The sequence below is a fragment of the Trachymyrmex septentrionalis genome, unplaced genomic scaffold (genome assembly GCF_001594115.1).
Source record: "Trachymyrmex septentrionalis isolate Tsep2-gDNA-1 unplaced genomic scaffold, Tsep1.0 scaffold7, whole genome shotgun sequence".
NCBI classification, from domain to species: domain Eukaryota; kingdom Metazoa; phylum Arthropoda; class Insecta; order Hymenoptera; family Formicidae; genus Trachymyrmex; species Trachymyrmex septentrionalis.
The window spans coordinates 3,013,047-3,031,436 of NW_017305884.1; the positions used below are offsets into that span (position 1 = coordinate 3,013,047).

At 45.1% G+C, this 18,390-nt stretch overlaps 1 protein-coding gene across 4 annotated transcripts in view; it reads right to left on the reverse strand.

Annotated features, from left to right (window-relative positions):
- LOC108753491 (Krueppel homolog 1) overlaps positions 1–18,390 on the reverse strand; it is a 78,809-nt gene that overhangs the window by 15,317 nt on the left and 45,102 nt on the right. For 2 of the 4 annotated variants that reach the window (XM_018495082.1, XM_018495085.1), the window contains exons 4-5: positions 6,921–7,114; positions 2,743–2,772 (exon numbers count right to left, since the gene is read on the reverse strand). In XM_018495082.1, coding sequence (XP_018350584.1) covers positions 2,743–2,772; positions 6,921–7,114 — 224 coding nt within the window. The remainder of the gene's footprint in view (positions 1–2,742; positions 2,773–6,920; positions 7,115–18,390) is intronic. The other 2 variants (XM_018495083.1, XM_018495084.1) reach the window with 2 other exon arrangements.

Below are 18,390 nucleotides of genomic sequence, written 5' to 3' on the forward strand. Positions count from 1 at the left end.
TTATTATTATTATTATTATAATATTTATTGTGTATTAAGAAATTAAAAAAATATACACAAATGATAATCTATAAAGGAACACTGAAAGAAAGGATTGGTTGCTGCTACAATTTAGATGGTAAAATATGGCATAGGATTTTTATGGCTGCAGCAACTAGTTTTTAGTTGTAGCAGCAAATTTTTAATTGTGTTAGCTTATCGTATGAAGCTAATTGTATGCAAGAACTTTACGAAATCAGTCAACTTCGATCGTTTATAGCCAAAAAATAATTACGACCTCAACATTTTCATGTAAGATTTTTAATCGAGATTAATCTCCAGAGCTATTAATATGCTGATAAAATTATGCATTCTTAATTATTCTTTATTCTCATATCTTAATTATTCTTTTATTGTTGGGTGGGTTACTTTTCTCAAACTTTGTGATTTCTTTCGACGGCTTTATGAATTGTTAGTTATTTATAATTAAAAAATGTATGCTAAATATGGATGATAATCGACAATATGCGAGCTCCTCTCTTTTCCTCGGGCGGCGATAAAATCCGAAGGCCATTTTGCGCTCGGTGCGCAATTCTTTTCTCCCGCCCTCCCGTCGTTACTTCTTTCCTTTTTTTTTTCTTCGCCGCCGTCTTTCCTTGGCTTTTTTAGCAGTGACGAGGCCGCGAGACTCGCCGGCAGACAACCTTCGGTACGATACTTCGGCTGTTCGTTCGGCTCCAGCGCGGCTCGCGAAATCCGCTAAGAGATATTCACCGGCTTGCTCGTCTCCTCCTTTTCTCTCGTCCGAAAGAAAGAGCACGTTCTCCCTCGCTCCGCGGCTCGCTCGCTCGTTCGCGCGAACGTTATTTTCTCGAGACGAGAACGCTTTGTCTCCCGATAAGGAAGGCACCAGAAATTCTTGATTTCCTTTCTCCGTTCGCGTCTGACTCATAGCTGCTTTCGGAGCTTTCGGTCGTACGATGAGAAGAACACAAACAAGAACGCAAAAGTTCAACAGCGATGTATAAAAGACATCGAAAGTATCTTTGAGAATTCTGATATTTTTTGCTTTTGCTCAAGAATAATTTTCCCGCGACAATCGTAATCGTGTTCAGAGACTTTTAAATAGTTACACGAATTAGCCCCTTCGTAACCATTTCGTTTCTGCGGGCGTGCAAAAAAATCACATGAAAAACGTATGCGATCGATAAGAATTAAACATGCGTCGCTAGTCACCGTTCTTCATCGCCACCCCGCATTATTAATCCACTTCCAAGAATCGCGCATTGATAATTCGCGCGTAACACACGTACGTGAAAATCAGTCGCTGACGAGCGAGGCGAGAATGAGGGAGAAAAAAAGCGAATCTACCTAACGCTACGAGGGTTGTCGACGCAGCACCCTCCGTGTTGTGCCAATAGGAGGACTCGGATCGACCCCGAGCGCGTTCGACTAGGCGAGCGGAAAAAAAGGAGCGTGAAGGGGCGTCGGTACAATGGGGGTACAAATCCCACCCTATCGGGAACGCCACGGGAATGATTTCATTAGTGTCCGCGCTGGTGATCGAACGTGGAGAGAAAAAAATAGAGACGGAAAGAGTGGCGAAGGCGGGGTCGAAAAAAGTAATGCTACGGGGTGTGTGTGTGAGAGAGAGAGAGAGAGAGAGAGAAAGAGAAGGAAAGCTCGAAGCGCGCGATCGGAAAATGAAAACTACACAAAGTAATCATAAGAATAATCCAACTTAATGTAATCATAAGAATAATCGAAGAAAATCGTGATAAGTGTAGAGAGATATTTTAAGAGATATTTACAATGATATTTTTTTCGTTGTACGTGAAAGAAATTGAAATAAACGCGAAAAATTGCGGCAAGAAAGATTGACGCGAAAAAAAAAAAAATGGCGAAACAGTACAACATATCTCGTAAGAGCGAACCGAGAGGTTATACCGCGAAAGACCGTCCCACTTTTCTATTTTAATGCCGCAAAAGAGACAAAGAGTGAAAAGTCCTTCTGGAGATTCGCCAGCCGGTGATGTTTACCGACGAAAAAAGAGAGAGAAAGACATCGTACTGGGAATCCGAGGGAGGGGTGGGGAGGGGAGGGGAGGGGAGATATTCGAAGAGGAGAGCGTGGTGCGAACCTTGCTCAATTAGGAGAGCGTTCCGAAATTAAGAGGCAGCAATTAGCCGCGATCGACAGGCGAAAGCGTTTGCGTTACGCTCTTCGGTGATCATACGTCATCATACATCTCTATGACTGTTGCTATTATGATTGCCGCGATATGAGACATTAATGAATTGCATACTCATGATCGTGACGTAGGAAAAAAAAGGAACAAGAGCCGGATTTATAATCGTTTCACAGTCTTCGCGACGCGAGATCAATCAGGCGGCGCGATACTCTGTCTACATAATCATCTCTCTCTGCAATGTAGAATTTCACGTGACGCGCCGTTAATTAAATAGATATCGTGTATCAAACGCACGAAAAAATATACGAAGCGCCGTTATATAATTTCGCGCCATAACGCTATCATAATTTCGCGCATTTCGAGAAAACTACGTAACTGTCGGAGGATGTGCGTATATGTATGTACATGCGTGTGCGTGTTTCGCGCGAATGGATCATTATAATGAAAATCGGAGATAATACAATTTTACAGGTGCAACGAGTGCGCATGTAAACGCGCCGCGGAACGAGTTGAAATTACAGCCGAAAGGAATTCCCATAGGCTTTCCCATATATTGACCCGATCGTTTTACCTTTAATCGTTGCCATGGGTACTTCGAACACTGCGACAAAGAGACCAGCATGAAATGGAGATCAATTTGAATTAATGTGATACCATTAAATCGTCAGTCATAGGTTTAGATTTTCAGGAGTGTTCATACTTTTTCCACGAGTGTTCCCCCGATCGTGTGCGCACGCTCTCGGCGGAAGAAATTAAAAAAACATCGCGTAAATACCGCGAGCACGGTAATTAATTAGCGCTCCGTGTTGGCGAAAATACGGAGTGATAAACGGGTAAAATCACCTCCATCCCACGCGCAAACAGATTTACATTTATTGCAGGCGATCAATCCGTACGCGGTCAACGAGAATCGCGCATGTGGGAAAGAAAAAAAAAAAATAGAAAAAATATGCAGCGTTAAACGTGATACGACCACCGCGCGGTTTTTAATACAGCAACGGGAGAGGGATGAATCTCCGTGGCGAGAGAAAATAAATCTAATGGCTAACGAGTTTTTACCGAGCCGCGCGCCGGGGCAATTAAGAAGAGGGGTGGAGGAGGGTCCGGGGAGAACGGAGGGATGACAGGAAGACACCCTGGAGGTGAGTCGGAAGAAGGTCGGAAGATATGCGAGGAAGAGGTCCACGAGGTGGTAGAAAACGGGGGGGATTGTATCGTGTTGCACGACATTCAACCCTTGTACGGCTAAACTACGGATAAATACGAAGGCTGTGCGCCACGTGAAAGTGGCCAAGAGCCGCGAGAAGGAGAAAGAAAGGGTGAAAGAGAGATCAGGGCTGGCCAGATTCGCGAGACTCTCTCTCGCGAAATGTTTCATAATTTTGCATTCTCGTTTACGGTCAAATTTACGGTCAAATTTACGTCGCGTTTGGACGGATCTTCCGAAGTAAAAGTCTTATGTCCAAGATAAAAGGAGGGGGGGGGGGAAAGAGCTCGTACTCGCGTGAGAGAAAATTGTATTACTAAATCGGGAGATTTTCTAATTTATATCTCGATCCGAGACTTCGTCTCGAGGGGGGGGGGGGGAATTTCGACGTGGTTTGACAGCGCGAAATTTAAGAGCAGGGTATTAACCAGTGACATATCGCGACATCGTGTATCGTTGGATGATCCGCCCCTGTTCCGAGCCGAGCGGGAAGAGGGCAAGTTAATAGGTACACCGAGAGAGAGAGAGAGAGAGAGAGAGAGAGAGAGAGAGAGAGAGAGAGAGAGAGAGAGAGAGAGAGAGAAGAACGAGGAGGTAGAAAGTGGAGAAGAGGAGGAGGTGTGTAGGTACCATAGACGAGTTTCTATGCCCGGGCTACCGATCGTTCTCTATAATACATTTACGCTCCGGCCTATTATAATATTGTACTCCGGGTGTATTGTCTTTCTTAGCGGGATAATGTTTCGCCGACACGCCAGGCCTCGACCTGGAGCGTAACTCTTTCATTTCCCCTTTACTCTCCACCACGTACTTCCGTGAGCCGTTCCTCTTTCTTCTCGTTGTCTCGCTTTCTCTGCGTTTTTCGAGCTATCTCGTGTTCCGGTTGCTTTTCCTCTCTTTCTCTGTTTCTCTCGCTGGGTTTTTTTTATTTTTTTCTTCTTTCTCGTTTAAACAACGATCCATTAGCCATCAGGAGGGGGAGAGGGGGAGGGGAGTAGCAAGCCCGGCGCGAAGGAGACGGGGGAGGGGGGTGGGGTGGCTAGGCGGTCTGAAATAGCGAAAACAATTTCAAGAAATCTGCCCCGGCGAAAATTCGATTAGCCGCGGAAGATGGGCTCGAGCTCTCCATTTGTTTCGTTCCGTTTTATTTCCAGCGGGCGGTTACTCTGTTTCTGTCGCGCGCTCGCGCTCGCGCTCGCGCCGGCGGCTTTTAATTACTTCGCCGCGCTGCGCTCGCCGTAAGATCTTCTCTCTCCCTTCCTCCCTCCCGCTCTTCCGCATCTTCTCCATTTCTTCTCCTCGCTTCCCGTGGTTTTTCTTCCTCCCGTTTAACGCGAGCTACGTGCATCCTGATGTTTTTGCCGATAAGTCTGGACAACGCCGCCGTTCTCGCGGGATCTCGTCGTAGCTCGATATACGTTTTGCTGCATACTTCGTATTAGTATTTAATCTCGATGTATCGATCTCGCGCGCATAAGCCGAGCTATTCAGGAAGAGATGCTTTCGCACAGGGTTAGGCCCTACCGTTCGAAAACTCATCAAGGCCGTCCGTTATACGCACGTAAAAAAGCGAAGGGTCAAATAACTCGACTGCAAAAAATTATTCTCATTAGTGCGAGGATTATCGGCATGGTGCGTTGGAAAGAAAAAGAAAAATACCGCCCGGTGGCAGTAATGGGGTCGTCATTATACGTCAGTTCATTCTTTCGTAACTGCGCATTTTTAGAAGGGGAAAAAAAATTGGTAGGCCTGACGAGGCGGGGGCGCCGTCGACATGATTCCATGGGTGATTTATCGGGGCCGTGCGGGGGAAACGGGGTAACAGGATAATCTGAAGGCTTTAAGCCCGTGGATTAGGTTTCAATTAGAGGAGCCGGGCGTTAAAAGAACGATATTTATTGCCAGGGCATCCGACGTGTGAACGGATTAAGCTTGCATAAGCCTGCAGGACGCGTCGCACCTGATTCCGCGAAAACTCGTGAAAATCGAACGTCTCGAAAGATGACGATGATCTACGCGTTTTGAACATTAGATTGCCTGACATTTAATTTGGGGGTTTTTACACAGTAAAAGTATCCACGCGATCGTCGGCAAACGCATTTAGTCGGAACGTTATATTACGAATCGTTACGTAATATGATGTAAATTGGAAGAAAGTATGCATGACGTCTTTCCTCGGGAGGGGGCCAAGAGAAAGGGGGGAGGAAGAAAAGGAAGAGACGAAGGAGAGGAATGAGAGAGGGAGGAGGAAGGATAAGAGCGCCTTGCGTACAGGCCGACAGATGCCTTCCCACGTTTTTTCGTCGAGACATGTGCCCGGCGCGGAAGGCGAAAGGGTTGAGAAATTCAGTTGCCGGCTGGGTGGGGCGGTGGCGGCAAAAAACTGCCCCACGATACAAGATTCCGCCGGTAATCGCTGCGAGCCGCGATTCCACGCGAGCGAGGGGTGAATTCGATTAACGGGCACGGGGGTCGTGGTCTTTTTCTCAGATCAGACCGCGTTTTTTTTTTTTTTAAACCTCTGTCCCTCTAATAACCGGTCGGTGCCACGCACCCTTGGCCACCGTGAAGCTCGTGCGTGTGTGTAAACAACGATTGTTCATTCACGGTGACTTGTATGAGAAAATCTTCCGGTCTATGTCGCTTGTAAAGACGCACTGCGTCAAAGAGCTTCTCGCCCCTCGTGACAATTTATGCTGATCGGATCTCTATCAAGGACGTTTAATTATTTGGCGTGATCAGTTTCTTCGAGTTCCGTCCTGTCGTCTCTGCTTTTGAGGATCGCTGTAATTGTTATTATGAATTCGAGCGACGATCTTTTTTCGATTTCCTCGAATCGATTGATCATGTAATGTTGATATCGTGATGACAAGCAGCCGTATGAGAATTCAGAGGCAAAAGCAAGCCCAAGCACCCCGCGAAGGATCCCAGAGGAATTATCCAAAGCTCTTGATATACTGTTATTTTGGTCAAATAAATATACGCTATCTACAAAAGAGAGAAGGAAAGTAAATAATCATGGCGCGATTATTTAGGTTTGGGACGTGCTTGGATCTGAATTTTCTATTCGCAAGCTTGATGTTCGCCGGTTATGCGTTTAAGCCCGACATGTCCGTCGTATCTTCAACGACGACTGTGTTTTAAGTTGCTTGAGACTTGACATCAATTATACATATATATATATATATATATATATATAGGGAGCCTTCGAAAACGGAACAAAGGAAACGGCGGACAAAGAGCGTTTAAACGGGGAATCCATCTGTACAAAGTATCGAGGCAAGCGTGAACCCACCACCACCATATATGCGTGCGTACGAGAGTAACGAGTAACGTGTCGCGCGAGAAAGAGTTAATATAAGATTTCGGTCGTTAGAAGAGCGATTGTATAGCGGAAGTATATGAGAACGCGCGAAATTACACACCGAAATCGATCGATCCTTCCTTCATTTTTTTTTTGTTTTTAATTCCGATCCCTTCGGTTAATTACCGGCACCGCGTATCAGCGAATTTGCGAGTTGGACGTCGGATTTGGTACATACATGACTGACCTTCGACGTGTGGGTACGGAGGCTGGACTCCGTGGCGAAACCCTTGCCGCAGATGTTGCAGTGGAACGGCCGGTTCTTCGCCCGCTCCACCTGAGCGTCGTGATTCCTCAGGTGTTGCTGCAAATTCGACAGTTGGATGAAGGCCCGCCCGCAGTCCGGTAAATGGCACTTGTACGGTCGTTCACCTGCGATCAGATAGGCGTAAGGCATATTAGAATTTCGTGCGGCTGTGTGCGCGAGCGTACGTAAATTGTGTTACGGTGGAACACGTAACGGCCCCGTACACGCTCGATCGGGAATTTCGCACCGGTCATGCCACGCGAATTTTCCTAGAGATCGAAATTCCAAATTCTACCTCTCCATCGAAAGGTGAATAAATCTTTTTCCATTAATCTTTTTCAATCCATCGATTATCCCCATGCGTGGTAATGCATGCAAGCTTTATAATATTAACTACAAATTATTAGTAACTTTAACAAGTTTTATCTTTCGCATACAAAATTTTCACGTTTCGATGGATTATCATATTTGTACCTATTCCTAAGTGGTCGGCGGTGCTTTCCTATTATTCGTAATCACGCATAAAGTATTCATGTTTCCTAAGCCGTTTATACCGTTTACTTTTGATTGGCGTGTAAGAGTGGGTATCATCCATTTAACGTATCGTACATTCAATATTAACTTTGTCCTCGCGGTCCGGTGCGACGAAGATTGATGAAGAGATTGAAACGTCATTAATGACTCGTTTGTCAGCTCGCCAAGTATGTCTCTCACTCCGCACTCGGCTCGTTCTTAAAAGGTAGAAGCTATGTGGAAAAACGCGCTTAGGAAGTGAATTGGCTGGTCAGTGACTCGACTTTTTTTCCCGGGACTTTTTTTACGGGCATGCAACAGGTTTCTACATCTACATCGAAGAGTAGGTGGGAAGAAAAATACCGCATTTTTCTCTCCGCTCTCCACAGGCGGCAGAAAGGCGCGGACGGCGCCGGCTACTGCGCAAATTAGACACAGGCTAACGCGCGAATATTTTCCATACAAATGCGCGCGATGTTATTTATCGCACGGTCTTATGAACATTTCCGTTTGCTTCAAAATACGAATATTTAAGCGGCCCTCCCGCCCCCCGCGTAATAATGATAAAGTAGCCTCTCGATCGTTTAATCGCTTCGATCGATCGGCATTCGAGAGGCAGACTTCAGCTGCCGCTGCGTTTTTATTGCGTTCTTTTTTCTCCTCTCTCCGCTCGGCTCGCTGTTCGTCTCGAGTGGGCTCGATTCTAATTCCCACAAGCGATTGGCTCAATTTAACTTTTATTAATATCGACATTCTTCCCCAATCCTTTTTACCCCGGGCACTTGTTCCTTCTGCTCTCTCGCTCTCTCTAGCCTCTTTACCTCTCTTTCGCTCTCTTTTTCTCTCCCGTCTACCTCTTCCTCTTACTCTCAGTCGTTTTACGGGATTCATCTTTTATTCAGTCGCGTGATTCATCGGAGAATTTCATCGTGTTCGATTTAATAAAAATAACTCGAGCGAGCAAAATTAGATTCTGCAATCTTTTATCGCGCGCTGGCATTTGAAACTTCCGAGCGTAAAAACAAAACGCGATCAACGAGATGCATTTTTAAACGTACGATTTTTTTTTTTTTGCCACGAAAGATAATGGAAGCTTCCCTGCGTGCGATACACGATAAAAGTAGTTGGATTTTAAAATGACGGTACAGCGCCGGTAAGTCTGTTATTAAAGGAAACGATTTCCTGAGGGAAGCGAGTGAGCTGATCGTTCGTATTTATTTCCCACCTTAAATGAGTGCAGTGGGAGGAAGACACCTTTGTATCCGCGAAGCTTTTCACATGAGGTAGAACGCCTTGCCATATTTGTGTTAACTTATTTATGATAAGAATCCACTTCCGCGGATATTCGTACTCGTGCAAATTCTTTTCAATACTTTTTTAGAATGCGAATTTTAATCGATCACTTATCATCACGTATCGTTCTCGAACTGACGATTATACATCTTGACGAAATATCGATACTCTGCGAGAAAAATGTGTTAAATTTTTATTAATAATTGTTTAAACAGTACTAATGTAACATTTATTTACGGGAAATATATTTGCTAAATAAACGATACAATAAATCACATGAATGATTCTTGTATCAAATAAATATATGTTTACATTTAAATATTCAACTAACGCTATTCAAATAAATTAAAATTTATTAAAATTTAATACGTTTTTCTCTCAGTGCATATAAAAGAAACTCAGCTAGACTTTGTCTCCGATTTTGCTGATGTTACAGCCGGTGTATCAATATGTATTAATTACGACAGGAAACGTGCGGTCTCGATCGCTTCACGAGTGACTAAGTCTTTTTTTTTTTTCTTTTTTTTTACGTTACGCATGTCAAAACAAAGTATTCCTTTACATGTAGAAAATGTTTAATTATGCAATAAGGATGGTCTTGTTCAAAACAGGAAGAACGTTAGAAATGGTGCTATTGGAATTTTTATGAAGGGACACTTGGCTTTTCCCTCCTTCGCCCAAGACCGTATGTTTTCTGTCGCGCTACAATTAAAAACGTATTAATACAACGGCTATAACAACAGTGGCGTTCGGGGGGGAAGCCTAGTGGTTTCTTATTGTCGGCGCTTAATTGCTGGTTGAAACATTTATTTGTAGAACGATGAGCTCGCCCACGTGTACGCTCGCACATACGTAATATTCGCCTTTTTTGTGTGCTTGACGTTACCGGAAGTAGCGACGGTAGGAACAAACGCGGCGAGAAGGGTTACAAAGTGAGCACACACACCTCTCTCTTTCTCCCGTTCATAAAAGGGAAATAATGACATAGAACGCACGGGACTCCGGCTGGTCATTCATTTCTACGAAAACAGTCAGTTTTCCTATGCACTATTATGCGAGATAAACGTTGTGCTGACACGACGCCGAGCATTCTCGCGCGATAAAAAAAGATACAATAAAAAAAAAAATTAAAATAATAAAAGGACATTCGCGGTAACGTACACAGCATTGGTATTTGAAGCGTGCAGTTGGCATTCATTTTTTTCTACCTCGTTTATCGTTTAATCGACCGTGTCATTCGCTAAGGCGTTAATCCGTAAATGCGCAATATAATAAAGTATGATTTTATATATTAATCTCCAGTTAATCAATTTTTGTTAATAATTAGGTTTTCATTTATTTATTAAACAAAAGCGACAACACGGTTGATGATTAGCGACGTATTCCGAGAAATAGATGATTTTCCCGGTATTTCGGATCGGAAGAAATGCATTTTTTTTTTTTAAATAATAATGAAATATAATTCCTCATTTTAATGTAATAGCTTCTCATTTTGTAATAATTCGCGTGGTCTCGCACGGAGAGCTGCAAAGAGTTATGATTAAATTTAAAATCTCGCGTGCGAAACGAAAAGACAAGAGATAGAACAACGTGGGGGAGAGGGACAAGGGATCGCTCGAAGTTGCCTTGTCGAAGGGTTTAGCCCCAACTCTTTGAAACCCCTTTGCCGACTGCAGGAATTACGAATTATAAAGAACTTTTGATGAATCGGTGCACTTCGGCAAGCATTCATCTCGACATTCGACATTGGACTTCTCTCAAATTTCAGCCCTAGGACATCCTCACATGCGATGGGGCAAAAACGTTACAATGATGTTACGCAACGATCATTGATGACGAGAAACTATAACTTTGAATTAATAAGCTAAAAAAAAAATGTAATTAATCGGGAATTTTTTTTTTCTTGATATCTCGCGTTAACATTTCGAAACGTCATCTGGTTTGGACAGCCATAGGTAAAATATAATATTTGCTGCCACGTTGCATTTTCGTACGAGCCATAAATTCTATCCGTCATTTCGGGGCCCGGACAATTTCAATTTTATTCCATTAAAAATCGTGATCATTGTTGCACGAACGAATTTATCGCGCCAGACATTCTACACGAATTTCAACATTTAATTTTGACGTACGGTTACTACCCTCGAGCTCTCCCTCCCTCCCTTTCCCTCCGTTCGCTTGGCTTGCCTCTCTAGTTTCTCTCTCTCTCTCTCTCTCTCTCTCTCTCTCTCTCTCTCTCTCTCTCTTCCTCCCTCCCTCCCTCTGTGACACCCTCCAATTCTCTCTCGCTCACTCTTTTCTCTCATATCGTCGCCCTACCTCTAGCATTGGCGCAAATCATTTTCGGAATATCAAACACCTCTGACAGAACGTCCCAATGATTTCCCACCCCGTTTGCCCTTTCGCAGCGTAGCGAAACCCTTTGACGCCGACCGCGACTCTTTACGCGACTCTCTCGCGTTCGCCAGGCGCCGCCGGCCTGTTTGTTGAGATTGTCGGCGCATTTTTTTTCCGCGGTGCCGATACATCTCGCTGCACCACTCGTCAAAATCACCGGGCACGCGAAAAATAGGTAGAAAGCCCGGCAAAAGCTCGCACGTGGTTGGACGTGTGAGCACGAAACAGCCCGTGGAATCGCCACCTCCCTCCTTTCCACCACCTTTCCACCACCTCGGTCTGACCGCTGGTGTGTGCTGATCGTCCCCGTACACCCGTGCGCCCCGGGTCTCGCACCCCCCCCGGTGAATGTTATATGCCGGGTGGACGGTCACCCACCCCCTCGCGCTCGACCACCCCCTTCGCACAGTCCACAGCCCGGCCCGGCACGGCCCTACCGCCCTGCCGCGCGCGCGGCCCACTACACGTCTACGGCAGAAAATTAATGTCCCCTGCAATCCATGTATAATGCATTCGCATTTCGTTCAACGAACAAATGAACGCACCGCTAGAAAATTTACGTCCCATCTCGCTCACGGCCGAGCGTCTTTTCTCTTGTTTCGAGCTCTCTCTCTCTCTCTCTCTCTCTCTCTCTCTCTCTCGTTCTCCTCTCTCTTTCTTTCTGTTTCTCTCCTTCGTTCTACTCTCTTTGTCTTTCCCTCTTTCCCACCATCCATCCCTCGCACGGGAATTCGCGAGCGGAAACGAGCCGGCCCTGACCAACTCGCGGCCGTGCTCGCTCATTCTCTCTTCCGGCCTCGCGTTTCACCCATCTCCCGCTTCGCCCCCTCCTCCCCCCTCCCTTCCTCTCTTCCTCTTCCCCGGTCTCCTCGTCCCGTACTCCCGGCGTCATCGAAATTCCGGCTGGAAATCATTAAATTGCACGCACTCACACGCACGTGCGTCGTTCTCACTGATGGCCCCTCTCCTGGCGAAGCCCCCTTCACCTCGACCCTCCCGCTCTTTCGCTCTTGCGACCTTCTATGACACTCGTCGAACTATCCACACGAGTGATACCTCGAATTTTGGTGTGTGCTCGGGTGAGGGGCGTCAATTTTGGCGAATACGCACTGTTTCCCCGGGAAAAATTGACGATGACAGTGATGGCGAAAGGTGGAGAACAAATTTACGCAATTATCGGGAGCTTTGGCAATATTTCATGCCATATCCCTATTCTCCGACATTCGCGAAACAAAAACGGTTAGTATTGAAAAGATAAGAGCGTCAGAATGGAATATACAATTGTAATTCTTTATTGAGGAACGACGTTTTTTTCTTTTATTAAGTATTTGTTATTGCAAGAAATATTGCCAATGTCTCGGTGGTCGATGAGGATACTCGCATGGAGAATACGGAGATCCGAGCTGTGGCAATATTTTTTTCAAATCTCAGCCGAGGCAATACTTTTTGCAATAAATTATTCGCAGATTTAAGATTCTCATTAACATCACGTTATTAATATGCTTATTGACTGATTGCTTATTAGCAATCAGAAATTATTAAATTGCTTGGCAATGTGATATTACTACTCTGATTTACGATTGTGTTTCGAAAACTGAAAAATATTTCGAATCAGACATGTGTATAAATTCACACAATTATTTAAGATCTACATCGACCGAAAAATAGAATTTCTGTTATTTAATTAGAATAGATGAGGTTGCAAATAGAGAATCGTAAAAAATGCTTAGAGATATTAACTTGTAGAGATATCGTGAAGGTTCAGAGGCCGTATCAAGCTCGAACTATATGTCCAGTTACCACATTGTTATCAAGAATCGTGAATAAAACTATTTCACTTATCAGTGTATTTCAACCGATTTTCGTTTGATCAACGTATCTTTTGAAGTAGCACACTTTGCGTTAAGATATAGATACGACGTTCGAACAATATTCTAGCGATATTAGATCTCTCTCTGTTAGCTTAGCAGTACATTTTTCTACGTACATATAATAGAATAGGTACATAATTACATTTTGAAGGATATTGGATAATGCAGATAACGCGGATAGAGTTTGCTTCACCTTTAAGATGAAGTCAGAATAAGCGATTAATAATGATTTCAAGAGTTATGTTAGACGAGAGAAAAACGCGTAAGAATAACAATTATACGTGCTAAACAATAACGTCAGACAGTTACGTGACAAAAGCGGTACCGAGCTTTGTACTTGATGTCTTTCGGGGCCACATTGGTCGCGCTATTCAAACAGCGATTAATGGTAGAGGATTCGTGCGTGTTAAGTGCAAAGTGGTTGTTGAAAAATTTAAGTTTCTCATACACGGCGCGGATTGCATTAACCTTGGTTCGACGGGAAAGTATTTTCGGAAAAGGCGGTCTTGAGCCCGCCTTGACTCGTTGCTAATTAAAGTGAGTTTATCTGCGCTGCTCTCGCTAAAGCGAGAGTCGAAAAGCGATTAAACTTCAAATTTAGCCTAAAAGTACGACGGTAATGTGACAATCTCTATTAATTTTCTTACATGTCCGGGAATCGTTGATGCTTTCCTACACCGCGGGTCGATGGAGGAAACGATCGTTCGCGATGATATAAAAAGATTTCCGTTGTGACGAAGACGATTTGTACGGGATGTTCCGGGGGATGACTCGGGATTCCTATCATGCGTATATTAAATTAGCTGCGCAGGCTAGTAAATTCGCGCTAGTAAACGTCATTTGCGCGCGCTTGCGCCGCAACAAAAATAGAGAATTAATTATTTAGACGAGTTATGGGCGCGCCGCGTTTATTGGTCTACATTAATTACGGTTTCGCTAGCCCGGTTAGTGCGAGAGCCGAACAATTGAGTCGTTGTGTTTTGATAATTATTCCCGTGACAGTCATTAATAATCAAATGTGCTATATAGTCGTATAATTAACTGCTATACCGGAACCACCTTCTGTTCCCTCGACAGTCCCTTCGACATTCCCGAAGGAATTCTTTCATTTTCAGAAAAGAATGCGTTCTTTCATTTGCAGAAAAGAATGCGTTCTTTCATTTTCAGAAAAGATGCGTTTTAACCGTATTAAAGGTTAAACACATTGCTTTAGCTACATTGTTTCGGGAATGAAGACTGGAAATTCAAATCTTGAAAGAGGAAGGAGATTGTTATCTGTATGAATTAAAAGGTCATTGAATAAAAGAAAGAGACGTGGGAAAATTTTCGAAATTTATCATAAATTTATATTAAATAAAAGACGTATTGGGAGAGAGAGCGATTTCTCTCTCTCTCTCTCTCTTTCTCTCTCTCTATTAATTATATTCTAAAAATAAGTTGCTAACTTCACAGAGGTGTTAAAATGCGGTAAGCGGTTAAATGACCGTTCGACCCTTTGATGTTAATTCGTTCGCGAAAACTGTCACCGAGAGGTGTGTCCGTTTCGCTCACGCGTGGGATGGTCAGCATCGGACAGATGAAATTACTTTCCGCGGGAATCATTATCGGGAGGCACCATCAGATTTATCGAAAGAAGAGCGCGGGAGCATTATCGTGGATACGCTTGGAAATTTATAGGGTCCGGAATTACCATGAAACCGGCGTTAGTGCCACGTTCGGCATAGCATATATTGCGCTAGGAGAACACGTTACCGGGCACACAGAATTCGAATGAGAGCGAGAGAGTGTGTGTGTGTGTGGGTGAGAGAGAGAGAGAGAGAGAGAGAGAGAGAGAGAGAGAGAGAAAGAGAGTGAGAGAGGAAGAGGGAGAGAATGCATCCCTTTCCCGAGCAATGCAGCCGAGCGTTTCACGCATGCATGGAAATCATTAAAATAAAATGGCCGATAACAAATGACTGTTGCAAAGAGGGGAGCCCTCCCGGCTGGCGGCCATCTTGGTTCACGTGACCGTCATCCGGGCAACCACGGGTACGCCACGCCCCTTTAATGATTTCTACCCCCTGGCGAATGTGCTGTACGTACGTGCGAAATTTCTCCCGTGTATGTGTGCATGTTTGTTCAGGGGTACGTTTGGTGTGTGAGTGTATCCCCCGCGTACGCGGGGTACAGTCATCATCAGTAGTCTAGGCGAAATCACCCGGTACAGCCTCTTCCAAACTCAGCGAGTCAACGTTCTCGACTCGAGTGCGTTTTGGGGTTGAATGCCTGATTTTACGTTATTCCTTGGAGAAAGTGGCTATACGGTACTCGTAGCATGATGAATTATGTACTCGAGAAATGTACGATGATCCTGTTAGACTTGTTCCACGACCAGTTTGATTGGTTGCCCGGTAGTGGCGGCGTCGCGAAGCCGGCAGGAGTCGCGTCATGCGAACATCATTGTATCGAGTTAAACGAATTTGCAGGTATCTCCTCGCAGGAGACCCGCAGTAGCGCAATTACGATTTCGGTATTTGGATTTCGATATGCTACAGACTATAGTATGAAAATTCGCGTGGGGATTCGCTATCCATGGATTTTTCGACATCCGCATCCGTCTAAAGTTGAATTCACCGGAATTACAAGACCGACACATTGACTCCCTGGCGTTTCTGATCGCGGAATAAGCGTGGGGATCATTCTCGCGTGTCTGGCAGTACCCGAAATAAGCGAAATCCGAAATAAGCGAGATTACACCGAGATTCAATTCCGATTCTAGACAATGCCAGGGTAACGATACGCTTGGGATGACGTCGTCGGCGATGCCGTTGCATTTTGCAACTTGTCGTCATTGCCGCCGACGTCGTCGTGTGCGGGCTCGGCGCCCGAAAGTTCAAGGTTCGCATATACACACACACACACACACACACACATAGTCAAACGCCGAGTCGAAGTGAATTTTCGAGTCGATAGCAGGCAGGCGGGCGAGCAAGCTCGGGGAATCTAGTCTCGGCCCGGCGGCGGATACTCCGTTTGATGATGCGGGTAAGGCACGCGGGCAAGCGTTCGGGAATCGCGGCCGGGGAATCACAGCAAAGGGCGGTAATAGTTGATCAATAATCCCGTAACTTGGTTAGATGCGCATTTATTTTGCCGAATGCTCGACCTATTCGCTCGGCCGAACGTATCACCCGGCGTATCACGCGGCCATGAAAGTTTTATGAGGCAAAGATTACTGCCGAGTCTGCCACTTTGTCCTACGTGTCGTTATTACGCTTCCGCCGATTCGTCGTCCACGCGTTCCCCGGCACGTTGCATTTTTCCCACCCCCCGGGAAACGAGCTCTCTCTCTCATAATGTCACTGAATCCGGCCACGATCAGTTATCGTTTGACGCCGCATATAGATTGGGCGATTTATTATTGCTCGTTTCCATACCGATGCAATTTAATATTAATCTCGGTTAAATCAACTCTTCAGCTTTTTCCAGTTGAAAAAGTTAGAAGAGGAAGAGTATAAGTTGAAGGCGTGTCTTCAGGTAGTAGGGTTAAAATAATTAAGGTTATCGACCACGTTGTTTGTTTAACGGTTACGTATGGAGTATGATTTCAAAAATCCGCTATGAATCATCAATCAATTTCGTAAATCGAAATAATTTGACAAATCTAGTCATCTCACGATGAAAAGACATCATTATCGCCGCGGATTTGAACCTTCGCGAACAAGGTCGTTCGAATGTGCAGTACGATTCTTGCACCTACGACGATGATGATGCCAACGAACTTCCTGTTGTTGTCGGTTGGTCTGGTCGTGTGCGGGTGGAACATTATTCGGGCATATGGTAGCCTCTTCTCTTTATCTACCTTTCTTTCGCTCTCTCTCTCTCTCTCTCTCTCTCTCCCACGCTCTTGCCCTCCTACCCTCTGATCGGAGCGGTTCACCTGCCTTGCCCGAAACTCTTTACCTCTTATTTTTTATTTCTCTTTTTTTTTTGACCGATGCCTTCGCTTTTTCGGGCCATCCACGGGGTTACCGACCCGGTTGAGGCCGGGTAACCCTTCCTCATCGTTGTGGCCGCGCTTATTTCCTCGCATTGAGGCCGATGAACCCTTTTTTCTGCGATCGGTTCGTATAATCCCATAAATCGATCGGTCGACACGTGGAATAATCGGAATCGCGATACGGAAATGCGATAGACTTGGTGAGACTTTCCGCAATTTTATTTGCGACTTACTCAGGTTTAGGTTTTTATACAACACAAGATTATAGTTCTATTATTACTTTGTCGCGCGACAACATCAGACAAAGCCGAAATCATCGATTTCAAGAATGAGCGTTCAAAGAGATTCTGTCGTAGATTTAGAGGAACTCTCGAAGGTTAAGGTTCGGAATTGAGAGGTCGTCAGGTACGCTTTCGTTTCCACTTCCGCAGACAAAAAACTCATCGAGCAGAATGGAACTGTCTTTGAGAACAACTTTTCTTCTTTGCCACCGCGCGACGAGCTCTAATTTCAGGACGGCCCGTAATTTTTCTCGCGGGCTCAGCCGAGCATAATTTATTCCCGATGCCTGATGAGACCCATTGTCGCCGAGACGATGTCGGCGCTCGCTCTCTCTCTCTCTCTCTCTCTCTCTCTCTCTCTCGGCCTAGCGAAGGGGGTTGAAAACGAGTCGAGTTGAGTCGAGTCGGAGTCGAGCGGGGAGGATCTGCGGAAACGAGGGGTTGAAGTGGCCGCCGCGTTTCTAGTCAAGGAGAGAGAGGAAAAAAGGAGGACGAATTATATAACACACCGGAAGAAGAGTACAACACGCGCGGCGCCTGCTTCCTTCCACCCCATCCGCATCCGTCCGAGAATAGTTAACGATCGTTTCTGGATGCAGGACAAGATCATCGCCCCTTTCCCCTAACGACAATCTCTCGTCGCTTAACAGGCATTTCGTCGAGACCTTTTTTTCTTTGTCTCTTTCTCGTTCTGTCTCTCTCCCCCTCTCTCCTCGTCGTAGGACGGCGAACCTCGAGTCATTAGGCAGACCAGGGTAAAAAGGGGTAAAAATTAATGTCTCAGAACGAACGCTCAGCCTGTCGAGTGGCCAGAGCTAAGTCGTGATGGCCCTCGTGTCTTTACGATTTTTCATCGCGAGCCATTTGTTCGTAAGATCCTGGGAGGCTATACTCTCGCTCTCTCTCCACCCCAAGTTACCAGTTGAACGACCTTTGATTCCTCGATGAGGTTGACGTACAACTGAATTAATAACGAGCCATTTCGAACGGCTCTAATTATAGGTAAAATTCAATTGAAAAGTGAAAAATTTCTCGAGATAAAATATTTATATATATATATATATATA